The sequence below is a fragment of the Pteronotus mesoamericanus genome, unplaced genomic scaffold (genome assembly GCF_021234165.1).
Source record: "Pteronotus mesoamericanus isolate MK-2021 breed Mesoamerican mustached bat unplaced genomic scaffold, CSHL_Meso_final contig_1161, whole genome shotgun sequence".
Taxonomy (NCBI): Eukaryota; Metazoa; Chordata; class Mammalia; order Chiroptera; family Mormoopidae; genus Pteronotus; species Pteronotus mesoamericanus.
Window position 1 is genome coordinate 51,488 of NW_026555028.1, and position 12,584 is coordinate 64,071.

Consider the following 12,584-nt stretch of genomic DNA (forward strand, 5'->3'; position numbering starts at 1 on the left):
AAGCATCATGTCTTTTCTGTTTCTCACCAACCGTATGTAGCATCTCAGTGCCCTCTGTGATTCAGATCCAGGGAACTCATCCTGTTGAAAATGCTCACCCTGGTCACAGTATGCTCTTAGGAAGGAGCTCAGTGGCCCCAGAGAACAGTCCTGAAGCCTGGGAGGGTGCTGACAAGTAAGCCTGGAGGTCCAGAGACCCTTGTTCCCATGATATCTCATCAGAGGAAGGGGAGAAGGTAAGCCTGAGGGCAGTAGGGAAGGACTGAATGACAGGGACAGAAAGAGCAGACATGAGAGTCAGAGAATCTCTCCAGCAGGTCTACCATATTACTAGCAAGTGATTCAGAAATAGAATCAAAAGTAGAGAGGAGGAAATTTTCAAAGAAGCAACCTATGAAAATTTCCTAGAATTTATGACTATAAGTTTCCAAATAGAAAGGACAAAACAAGGACCCAGCATAACACAGAAATGACAAAGCATTACACCAAAGTATAGAAATTTCAGGGATAACGGGAGACCCTGGGTTCTTCCATAGCAGAAATGAGATCTTAGACAGAGGACAGAATCAGAAGCCGTCAGCCTTCGGCCCAGGCACTTCAGAAGGTGTATTCAGGGGAATAATTTGATTAAAGTTCTTGGTGAAAGGGTTTTGTGTTGTAGCATTCATAACATAAGCAAATTTGGTGATTGTACTTATTTAGCTACTTAATTTTAGTTAGGTCATGAGTCTCTCAAGAAAAAGTCCTATTTGGGAATGTACTTGATCTTCTAAGTAGGAATTAAAAGCAGAATGATAACATCAATGCCTCAAATTTTCATGAGGAGAAACTCCAAAACCAGGTACAGTAGCAACTGTGATAAACGACCTTTGCTCATTCAGTGTTCGGTCATCAGGAAGAATAAGAAAATGTTTGGAGAAAATTCCTCATGCCTTTCAGCTTATGGGAGCTACAGACTTCAAAACACAACAAAAATTTTTTGAAATGGACTGACAGTAATTAGAGTCAAAGGAGTTTTGAGATATGCCCAAAATATAATTAATAGTTACAAAGTCTTTTTCTAAAAAGTAATGTTACCAAAAAAAGTCTATTTCCTGGACTATATTCTGATGTGCACAGAAGTTGGTGGTGTTAGCAGTGCCTGCTCAAAGTATCTATTTCAATGAATGGGATGTAAATAGGAATGACACTCCTACATGATACTTACACCTACACATTTAGTATTTGATTACTAGAAGTTTATTCAATAACTTTCTTGACAGAATTGTATCATTTATTCTCTCTCATATTCCCAAAATGTTGTTCTGTTATGGCTGGGGAGCAGGGGTAAAAGACACATCTTTCATCGTATGCCTCTTTGTATCTCTTGAATTTAGAACCAAGTGACCATATTCTTATTTAATAAGTAAAATTAGGGGAAAAAACTTTACTTAAGAAATAATAGTGTAATATTTAGAACTATGAACAGTAAATATTAGTAGATGCCTGTGAGGAGCATCTATAAGCAGGAGGTTAGAAGCGTTTTTGTGCTATCTGATTTTTTCATCTGCATGTATTACTTAGACAAGTATTAAAATATTTAATGAAAGCATAATGGTAAAATATGGGAAACTTCAAAACTGTATGAAGAAGAAAATTAATGTAACATATTATCTCATTCCCCAAGCACAGTAACATTTTGATATATTACATAGTTTTTAGTTTTTTCTTCTAAAAATATGTGTTTCTATGTAGCTTTCTTACTGCTTTTTTTCCCCACCCTTTATTTTTATCTCCGTTTTATTTTTCAAAGACAGACATATAACTTTTAAACCATTTTTACAAAGTTAATGTATCTAGCACTTTCCCAGTAAAGAAAATGTTCTCAATCAGTTTTCTTAACAGTGATGGCAATGGCAGGTTCTGGCAATGTTTACCATTTTTTTGCTCTCTGTGAGTTGAATCTTCCGAGATTAAGTTAATTGGATTGTTTGCTCTGTTCACCTTTCCTAATGGTAGAGGCTCTGATAACATTTAAGTTTTGTGACTGGAAACATCTTCAGTCCAGATCTGCCGAAGGCACCGCATTCCAGTCCTTACAAAGGACAAGCTAACTGGGGAATAGACCATTCAATACTTTCTGGTTGGTCCTGTGTGTGTGTGTGTGTGTGTGTGTGTGTGTGTGTGTGTGTAAGAGAGAGAGAGAGAGAGAGAGATTCTCATCATTTTTCTACTGATTCTTTTACATTTTTTATAATTTTTCACCACAAATATTTTCAAATCTGGGCATAGAGCACAGTCAGCAAGAGTGACCTCAAGAGGCCACATAGGCCAGGGGTTTAGACGCTGCTCGGCCAAGAGCTAGCGACACATTCCGGGCAAGAGTCTCCTCTGAGCCCCAGGGCCTCATCTGTACATCACCGTGGAGCACGTCACACAATATCATTTTATGAGTTCACATGATCATTTAATCAGTTATCGGATTATATATATAATCTAAATATATAATCTTTCTCTGTAGATACATATAGACATAAATTATATATCTATATATAGAGATATAAAATGTCAGACATCAGGGTTGGTCAAGAAATACTTTCCCTACTTTACAGGAGTGTTATCCATTCACTGCAATGTCTAGAGCAGAGTGGCAATCGGAATATAAAATGTCACAAAGGAGATTTCAAGTGAGAGTCAGCTCCACTGGGCAGGCACCACCTAAAGGCCCTCCCCTTCCAGCTGGGGCCCACTCCCAGCTTTCCGTGGCTCATCCCTGAACAATAGTGAGGGTGATCAAAAGCAGGAAAGCTGCATCACCGCTTCATCGAAAGCCTTCCTTGGCTTCCGTCTCGTGCAAAGTAAAATGTGAAGCTCTTCTGTGGCCTCTGAGGCCCCTCTATCCACTCCATCCCCAACTCTGTGGTCTTCTCTACCTCTCTCATCCCAACTTTCTCATCCAAAGCATGGAGACAATGAAATGTCCTAGAAGCATTATTCTTTCATTAATTCATTCAGCCTTTGAGGCCTAAACCACATGGCCTCCTGCGGCTGTTGGGGATCCCATGCGCCCGCGGTTCCCCTGCAGAACACGCAGCCCCCGATGGCCCCGCCGCTTCCTCACTCACGCCCAGTGCGGAGCCCCTGCAGGACCACTGTATAAAACCAGCAGCCCTCCCCTCCCCCTCCCCCCCTCCCCCTGCTAATCCCTAGACCACTTCACACACTCTCCACAGTGCGCTTCATGCACAGACTGTTTATTTGATTATCAGTCTCTCTGTGCCAGAATAATCACTCTCAAGGGCAGGATATTAGCTATGACTCCTGCATCTGGGCGTGTGGAGAGTGCCTGACACCTTCCATTATTTTTTTTTCAATGAGGAAATGGCTTAAACATTAAGTATTTAATCTTAACTTCACCTTATCAATCAACTGTGTTAAAAGCCAAGCATTAAAAGAATGTGAAGGGTTTGGGAGAAATCTCTCTCTTGCCCTTTCCATCCCAGATCCTGGAACAGGGAGGCCTGGCGGAATCTGGCTCCAGGGCTTCAGGTGCCAGGAATCTGGAAACACTGAATACTTGTATCCTGTCAGTTAAAGATCTAAGGTGGTTTCTTCTTGAAAAGGCAGGGACTCCAAAATACTTTATACAAAATTCTGTTTCAGGATGAACCAGAAAGCGCTGTAAATCCCCTTTTCTGTGTTTGTGTTCTCCATCAGGTGCATGGCTTAGCAGGAGCACCTGTGTCTAATCCTCTACTCCATCCTCATACGCACACACCCATGACGGTGCCAGGCATCGTTTAGGCATGAAGTAAGTGGTGGAATGAATTAGCGAAGAAAAAGAATATGCACTCAAATAAGAGGGCGGAGAAGTGGTTAAGTTATATTTTAGAACACTTTCTACTAAAGAGTCAAAATCAAGTTCTAGCACAAAAGGCTTATTCTTAGCTTTTAGATAGGGGCTTATAAATGTTTTTTAAAGCCTCATGCCTTTGGCTTTTTTTCTCATCTGTACCACTTGAATGGCAATAGGTAGATAAAGGATACCTGGGTAAGGAATTTTCCCATAGGTGACGATTTCATATAGGAGAATTCCGAAGGACCACACATCAGACTTAATAGTGAAACATCCAAAGTTGATTGCTTCTGGAGCTGTCCACTTGATGGGGAATTTAGCACCTAAGGGAGAAGACACAGGAGTCTTACTTGAGCCTCTGATCTAACACCAAAAGTCATGGCCATGTGATCCTCATATTTTCCTTCTTTTGAGAAAATTATGATTATTTGTTTTGAATAGGTAACACATGGTGCAAAATAAAGATGATACAAAATGTTGTACTTAAAATGTTTGCCGGCCTCCCTCTGTTTCCCATTTGGGCATTTCCCTGTTAAGGAGTAAAGTTTCTTGTGTCACCTCCCAGGGGTATCCTGACCAGCTCACTTTACATGGAAATGCACATGACACAGACTGTGAAGGCATTTATTCTTAGCTTGTCCATCTGTCCCTCAGCACCAGCATCTAAAACATATAGAGGCTGTGGCAAAAGTAGGTTTACAGTTGTGAGTATGTGGAACAGTTTATTCTTGTATTATTACTTATTAATTATTGTATTTTTTGCCTTACAAACTGTAAACCTACTTTTGCCCGACCCAGTGTATATCTTTAGTGTTCACATTTTCTCTAATTAACTCATATTATGTTTATATGGAATATAAATGTCTCTTGCTAAGCCCCCACCAAAAGGAGCTTCAGATGGTACTGCGAACTTGAATGTTTCCTACTTTCATTTGAAGGAATCAGCTAGACATTATTACACTTTTAGGAATTGGGTGGGATGATGATTTGCCCAGAATGAGGCAGTGGTGATACTAGGTTTCCCATTAGAAGCTGGGGAGGCTAAGGGACACCTAGCCATTAGGTCACATGAGAAGCAAACCTGGCCCGAGGAACTCCAGGGTCCCGTTGGGGAAAGTGGGGACTCAGGCACGGACTGTCACTCCTACGCCCGGGAAGGCTAGGGGTTTCCAGCACAACTTAAAAAGATGTTTTAAACATATTTGCCTTTATCATGTCTTTGCTTTAGAATTTGTTGTGGTGTCATCCAAAATCGGAAATCAGAATAAGAACAAAAAGGACAGAAGAAAGCTTCGCAGAGCAGCTACTGAGTGTGGAGCACTCAGTGTAGCTCATTCCAGCATGAAATGCCCTGCCTGGGGGCAGCAGTGCAAGGAGGGCCCCGGGGCTACAGCTGGGTTTCAATCCGGTTCTGCTGATTCCCTCTTGGTGGGACCCCCGGCAAATCACTTACTGTCTTTGTGCCTTCTTGGCACCTCCATCTGTAAAATGAAACAACCGAACCTCCGCAGGTTGCTGTCAGGGTTAAGTGGTTTGACCTGTATGCTTAGCACAGGGTAAATACCAATGGAAGGTACATTGCATTACTGTTTAATTCTAGAACCTGAGCTCTCTGCACCAAGCCGCCTGTCTCATTCATGAGAACAGTTATTCTTGTGAGACTCTAGGCTTGTCAAATTTGACAAAACCAGTGGAATACATTCCAGCTCATGTACTTTGAAGCTGGATCTCGTGGGTTTGAATCCTGGCTCTACCACTTACTGTGGGACCTCAGAAGCTGCTGAACCTCTCCCTTTCCTCACCTATAAGACGGGAATCATCATCATCATAAATGAGATAATGAATGACAAACACTTAGAATAGTGCCTGCCACGCTGCAAATGCTCACTACATTTTCGCTATTATTTTTTTAACTGCTTTTCCTCAAACTGTTCTCCTGTACCTACCTTTTTGTCAAAGGTGATTAAGGGCAAGGATAAGTAATAACCCATTTAAGAGAACATAGGATTCAGGCAGGAGGAGAATCACCTTAAATATGATGGAGGCAAGAAACGCCACACAAACCAAAGTGATGTTTCAATGTGTTTGTCACCTCTGTAAGTCCCACGGACGCCTTGCAGAAATAACACTCATGTAGTTTAAAGGAAAATAATCCTTGTTTAATAATTCTTAGGAATGTCAGTAAGTGCTTGGCTCTTTTGGAAGAGAGAAAGCACTGCAAAAATATTCACTCAACTTTGGTGAGGGAGACCTTCAGAATCCTCAGGCCATAAGCATCACGGACAAGTAGGGAACAGGAAAGGCCAGTGCAGCCCAGACATGGCTCGACATGGAGCAACATGCCAGGAACCAGGAGATCTATGCCTCTCAGTGCATTTTTCTTTAAAATTTTATTTTAATTTATTTTTTCAAATACATTTGTCTCTGCCTCCCCCCACCACTTTCCCTTGCCCCCTCCCTCCTTCCCTCCCTCAGCTCTTCCCCTTTGGTTTTCAGTGCATTTTTAAAAAGAATTTTACTTATTGATTTTAGAGAGAGGAAGGGAGACAGAGAGGAGGAGAGAGGGAGAGAAACATCGACTTGTTGTTCTACTTCTTTATGCATTCATTGGTTGTTCCTTATACGTGCCCTGACTGGGGATCAAATCCCAAACCTTGGCTTATCAGGACCAACTGAGCTACCCAGCCAGGGCCTCTCTGTGCATTTTGGACTCATGTTTATAATATGAAATGTGGGAAAGTAAAGGAGTGTATTTTTGAAGCATTATATTTCCTTCTATGTGTGTAATAATTTCTGGTTTAATTTGTAATTAAAAGGCCAGAATACAGAATATGAAATAATTGTTACAAATATTTTCTCTATATAGTAAAAAAGTGTACTTAATTATTTGGGTGAAAAGGTTTAATGTATAATATAAACAAAGAACCTTGACTTTACCAAACTCTTTGTGTTTTGCTTTGCTTACTTAAAATACAAATGATAGCCTCTGTAAATGTTATAAAAGTATCACGTAGAACTAAACAAGAGAGCGATTTTTTTAAACAAATATTAAGAGTAGAACCACAAACAGCAACTATGGTACATTTAGAATATTTTACCAAATGAGTTCTTTTTAAAAAATGACTATTGTTATTGCTGTTAAAAATGGACAAAAATAAAGCTAAACAATAACAAAACACCTAATGATCATGAGGGGAACATACCCTCCCTTGCCGTGTACTCGTTATCCTCAATCACGCGAGCAAGGCCGAAGTCGGCAATTTTGCACATTAGTGACTCGGAGACCAGGACATTAGCTGCTCGCAGGTCTCGGTGAATGTAGTTCTTCCTCTCGATGTATGCCATTCCCTCTGCGATCTGAAAATAGAAGATTGCACTTTTCAGTTCAGGGTAGACTATCATAGAGCGCCATCGAGGAAAATCCAAAAAACTGCTGAGTTCCTGAAATCCTTTCATGCATGTTAGCCTGATCATTCAAGTTTTAAAAACGGTGGCTAAATGACAATCACCACTCTGAATCTTTTCTAAAATAACTGCCCCCCAAAATCTTCAGTGATGGTAATATTCACTCAACATAATGGTAAAGACTCAACATGATCTTTTAAATAGCTACATCGCAACATTTTCTAATGTGTGGAGAAGCTTTTTAAGACTCTGCTAAATTCTTGCAGGTAAGTATACAGATGTCATTTTCCCAGTTTTTCAAATGAGAGAACAGAGCTGGAGAAAGTGACGTGCTGACACAAGTAAGTTATTAGGGTATCAAGAACAGAATGTCCTTGGTCAGCAGCGTCCTCCCTGTCAGGTTAATCAGCAGCATGGAACTGGTTCCCCCAGTTCTCTCTGTTCAGTCCCTCCAGGATGCCCAAAGATTCACTCTGACAGCAAAGTGTGATGGCAGGAAAGAATTCAGGATTTAAACAAAACAATAAAATAGGGGAGGTGAAACTACTATACATTACTTACTAGAAAATCAGGATTTTAAGGAAAATAGTACCAGAATATTAAGATAACTATCTAAAAGAAAGGAAGGAAGAGGCAAAGGTAGAGAGGAAGAGAAGGAAGGGAGGGAGAAAGGGAGGGAGGAAGGCAGGGAAGGCCCCCTTCTGACTCAATTCAAACCCCGGGTTCAGCCAGGCCATGTTGCTTAGCAAAGGTTTAGCTCCTACCTACTGGGTACGCTTCTCCTTGACCTCCTTCTAGAACACCTTTCCCCATTTTGCAAATCCCTCAGCTCACCTTCTGCTCAGAGGGCCTTCTCTTAATTCTTGGGTACTATAATTTCTCTTCCCTCGATACCTGCCTGCAATGGTCAATTTGTACAAAAACCATTTGAACCTACTGATCATAGTGTTGTCATTGTTTGAACGTTGTTTAATGTGCTTAGAGTTGTTATGCTATATAAACAGGAAATGCCTCCAGGACAGAAGTTACACCCTATGTATTTTCTGTTCTCACCGGTATCTACTAGAACCTTACACCTTTTCACCAAACACCTCCTCATGCAAAGAAAGTTCTTTGGAGAGTGAGCTGGGTTTTTAATGCTACCAGAATATCATGTTGGCACACAGCTGCAGGAATTTGCCAGAGTATATTTCTTTGTGGCCACAAGATCACTTACATAATAATTGATGTGTACTAGGTTAGTCTCAAAGTCCTGTCTGCCCAGCAGTTCGAGTCTGACTAACACCAAGGAATACTGTACTGAACAGAGAAAATCATAAATCAGAAAGAACAAAAGAGGTCTAACCTTTTTCTTTAGTATAAATGACCATTTAATAATGTTCAGTTCTGTAACCAAGAACAATGGGGGCAGCACAGGAGCAGTGCATAGGTAGCGGAGACCAGGCCACATGACGCCCGCAAGGCGAACTTGGAGCCTAGGCACGGCCTGCACAGCTCGGGCAGCGCCCACTTCCATAATGGTTTCGGCTCCTGCACCCCTCAAAGGGAACACTTTAATCTGTTGTGCAAAGCCAACCAGGTCCAGCTCCTTAAGTCAGCTGCCGGGGCCCTGTATGACCTGCCACTTGTTGAGCTCTCCTGCCTCCTCACAGTGACCATTGCTCTCCTGTATCTGGGCTTCCACACCTGCCTCTGCTCAGCACATTCGCACCCTGCCCCTCTTCCCAGCACAGTTCACCTTGTAGGTTTCAGCTGAGAGGTCACTTCCTTTAAGAAGCCTGGCCTGACTCTTCTCATTTGATGTGTGTGGTCCCAGTGCCCCTGCTTCTTACCTGTTTAGTTGTCTATGGTCATGGCAGGAATACAACCCCCTTAGGGAAAGTGTAGGGTATGCACATTCCTGTTCTTGGACACTTAGGTAACATTTCAGTAATTGTATACAACCTGGGCCAGGAACCTGAACGAGCCAAAGTTGGCTGCAGTCCCAGTTTCAGCCTGAGTTTGCAGTTGACGGTAGCAATCAGGAACTGCTCTGAACACACTCCTCTAAGGATGCTGACTGACCCACACAGATGCCTGCTATTGGCCCTGCAAGAGCCCCTAAGATATGGCACCAAAGACCCACATCTCTCTCGTTCTTGGTGATGGGTTTGAATGATCAGCTTGTTAAGAAAGGCATTCTGGGAACTTGTGGATAAGGTTTCAATCACACCTACCCCAGTTCTGCATTTTAAATCTGAATGCATTTAAAAAAATGATTCTCTGAAACAACGGTGGACTTACAACAAGCCCAGTTTATTTTGGCTTTCTTTTCCATGTCAGAGTGCTTTAAGGAGCTCATGTTCCAAACAACAATAACAGTATTCACCAAGACCAAGATTCAAAACACTAGCATTGGCCAAATTGAACAAGTAACAGTTATGGGAACAAAATAAAAGCTTTCAGACATGGCTTGCTTTTGAGGTCATAAAAGACTACAGCTTTCTTATATAAAAATCATCATTTCTCTTGTCTATATGTATTATTCTTTCATGGGTTTTTTTTTTTAAACCTTAATCTTTTTTTTTTTTTTGGTTGTATTTACTTTGGCTAAAGTGTATCTGGCTCTATTTTGTAATAACAGGAAGAAATCAGAGACCACTCCGGCTAATGAAGTCTAAGACCAACTTTTCTTCCTTGGAACACCTTCTTCCTCCCCCAGGCCACTTAGTCTAACAACTGTCAGCACTGCAGACAGAGCTGTCCTATAAAGGCCTCCCACCAGCCTCAGCTGTCCATCCGGACCCCAAAGAGGGGAGTGCTCGCCTCCCGCTTCTTATTGTTCCATAGAAAGGCTGAGTCATGAGGTAGTTATATAGAGTTGCTCAGGTCTGGTGAGAAAAGAATCTGAGGTTCAAGATACCGTTTTGTGTCCACAGGTATTTTACTATGAGGATATGACAGGTAGGCAGATGATTTATAGGCAAGGAAATAGATAGATAGACATTAATAACCACTATGTCTCCCAATACTAACTGAATACTTATTAAGTACCAGCTACTGTATTAAATTCTTTACACCCAATGCACGTTTTATATGAATACCAAGTCCACCAGGTTAAATTTTATTTCCATTGTACAGATGCAAATGATGCTTGGAACCTGCTGGAAGCCACAGAGTGAAGGAGAGAGCCAGAGGGACATCAGGTGTGTCTACCTTGATATCCACACTCTCAACACCACATTCCAGAAGGTCACATCAACAAGGAGCTCGTTATTGGATAGATAACTAGATGCTCCAGGAACTCTAATTTTTTAATCAAGAGAATACTCTTTTACTGGGAAGAAAGAAAAATCCTTTTGAAGGTTCCTCCCAGAATTCATTGTTAAGCACAAATTTCACCCGTCAGAAAACTTCCCCTTGGTAGAGGTCAGGATATCCATCTCAGGAGGTATCTGCAAGCGTGGTTTGTGTTTTCCCTCTAGAACAGTGTGTCTCAACCTTTTAAAATTGTCATCCCCTAAGGAGAAACATTTTAATTTTAATTAAAGTTATTTATTCTTAATAGGAGATATTAAATACAAAGAAATAAGATTTTATCAACTAGATTTGAGGTTCGGAGAGCCACAAGCTATTGTAATATCCTTTAAGATTTCTTCAACCCCCCAGGAACCAATTTTAATTCCCTGGGGGACCATCTTGCCTGAATTTTGAAGGTCTGGTCTACAAGATGCTAAATCAAACTAAGGAGATTTAAAGCCAGTTTTGTCTCAAAAAAGAGGGAAATGAGATGGATGATGATATATGCTTGGCTTGGATAAGGTTAACACTCTTGTCAGAATGAAAACAACCAGGCTAAGATATTGTTTCATCCAAACGGCACTATATATTTTTTAAAAAGCATTAACTGCCATTCCCTTTGGAAATCTGAAGTGCTAAAAGGAAATTACTTTCCCAGAGTCACACCATAGGTTAGTTCAATGGTTTGGAAGTGATTTTAATTTTCCTTTTGGACATCTAGTGGTAAAAATATGTTTTAACCCTTATGCCGGTATTAACTCTGGCTGCATACCTGGGGAGCTTTTAAACAATACCATCACCCAGGCCGCACTCTAAACCAATTAAACCTGAACCTGTAGGAGAGGGGCCTCCTCAGAGGATTCTCACACGCGGATACCTGCCCTAGGCCCTCGCAACACTGAGAGTGGCCCTCGGACCACGAGCAGCCTTGACATGGTCTGGGAGCTTGGTAGAGGTATGGCATTTTGAACTCTGACCCTGACTTATTTCATCAGAATCTGACTTTTAACAAGGTCTCTGAGTGATCTGTATGCACATTAGAGTCTGAGAAGCACTGCACTAGATCATATGCTTCAAAACTTCAGCTATTTAGGATTTGAAGTTCTAGAGAGATTGAATCAAAACCTTGATCTCAACACAGGCCTACAGACCAGCTGGCCAGTGGACCGCGGTCCTCAGAATGCTTGGGAAGGGAAGCCCCAGTGTAACTCAGCTTAAGAGAAGGAGCAAAACGTGCTCAGCTGCAGTAAAAGCTGAGGCCAGGAGATGGGGGGGGATGAGGGCACTGGGCAGGGTCCAGGTCCAGATGACAGAGGTGCCAGGAACACCTTCACACCTCAGCCAAAGTCCACGTCCATCAACAGCTTGGAATATGTGTCTTTTAAGTTTCTGGATTTCCTGTAACTTAGTGAAAGTGACTCCTCTGGCCTCACAGCTTGGAGGCAGGGGGACCTTGGTGTCTCTCTCTCTCAGGGGTGTCCAACCTTTTGGTATCGCTGGGCCACAATGGAAGAAGAAGAGTTGTCTTGGGCCGCACATTAAATACATTGAGACAGGTAATCACACACACACACACACACACACACACACACACACACACACACACACACAATCCCATAATGCTTTAAGTAAATTTATGATTTTGTGTTGGGCCGCATTCACAGCCATCCTGGGCTGCACGCGGCTTGTGGCTGCAGGTTGGACACCCCTGCCATGGTCCTGGGGTTGGGCCAGTACATACAGGGTTTGGGAGACTGATTGAACTTTTAGGTTTTATATCATCTGAGGCGATTGTCTTCATCTTGGGCCATGTCAGTGTAACGATACCAGGCCTGGTGAAGTACGGACGTGAGGAGACATTGACTTTCTAAACCACCTGCCAACACTAAAAAAGTAACTACAAATGTCTCATCTTTAGGTGCTAGTGTCTTTAATGCTGCGTTGGAGAGTCTGTGTGTGAAGCTACTGGAAATTTCAAGTAAAAGGCACCCCACTACCTAAAATGAGAATAATCATATAAGGAGATATGGGAGCAATGTTTTCATCATCCTTGTGTAAAGTGAAC

At 41.9% G+C, this 12,584-nt stretch overlaps 1 protein-coding gene across 2 annotated transcripts in view; it reads right to left on the reverse strand.

The window, feature by feature from the left end:
* The window catches only part of LYN (LYN proto-oncogene, Src family tyrosine kinase), a 125,036-nt gene that overhangs the window by 5,231 nt on the left and 107,221 nt on the right, over positions 1–12,584 (reverse strand). For both annotated transcript variants that reach the window (XM_054581869.1, XM_054581860.1), the window contains exons 11-12: positions 7,039–7,192; positions 4,027–4,158 (exon numbers count right to left, since the gene is read on the reverse strand). In XM_054581869.1, the coding sequence (XP_054437844.1) occupies positions 4,027–4,158; positions 7,039–7,192 (286 nt within the window). The remainder of the gene's footprint in view (positions 1–4,026; positions 4,159–7,038; positions 7,193–12,584) is intronic.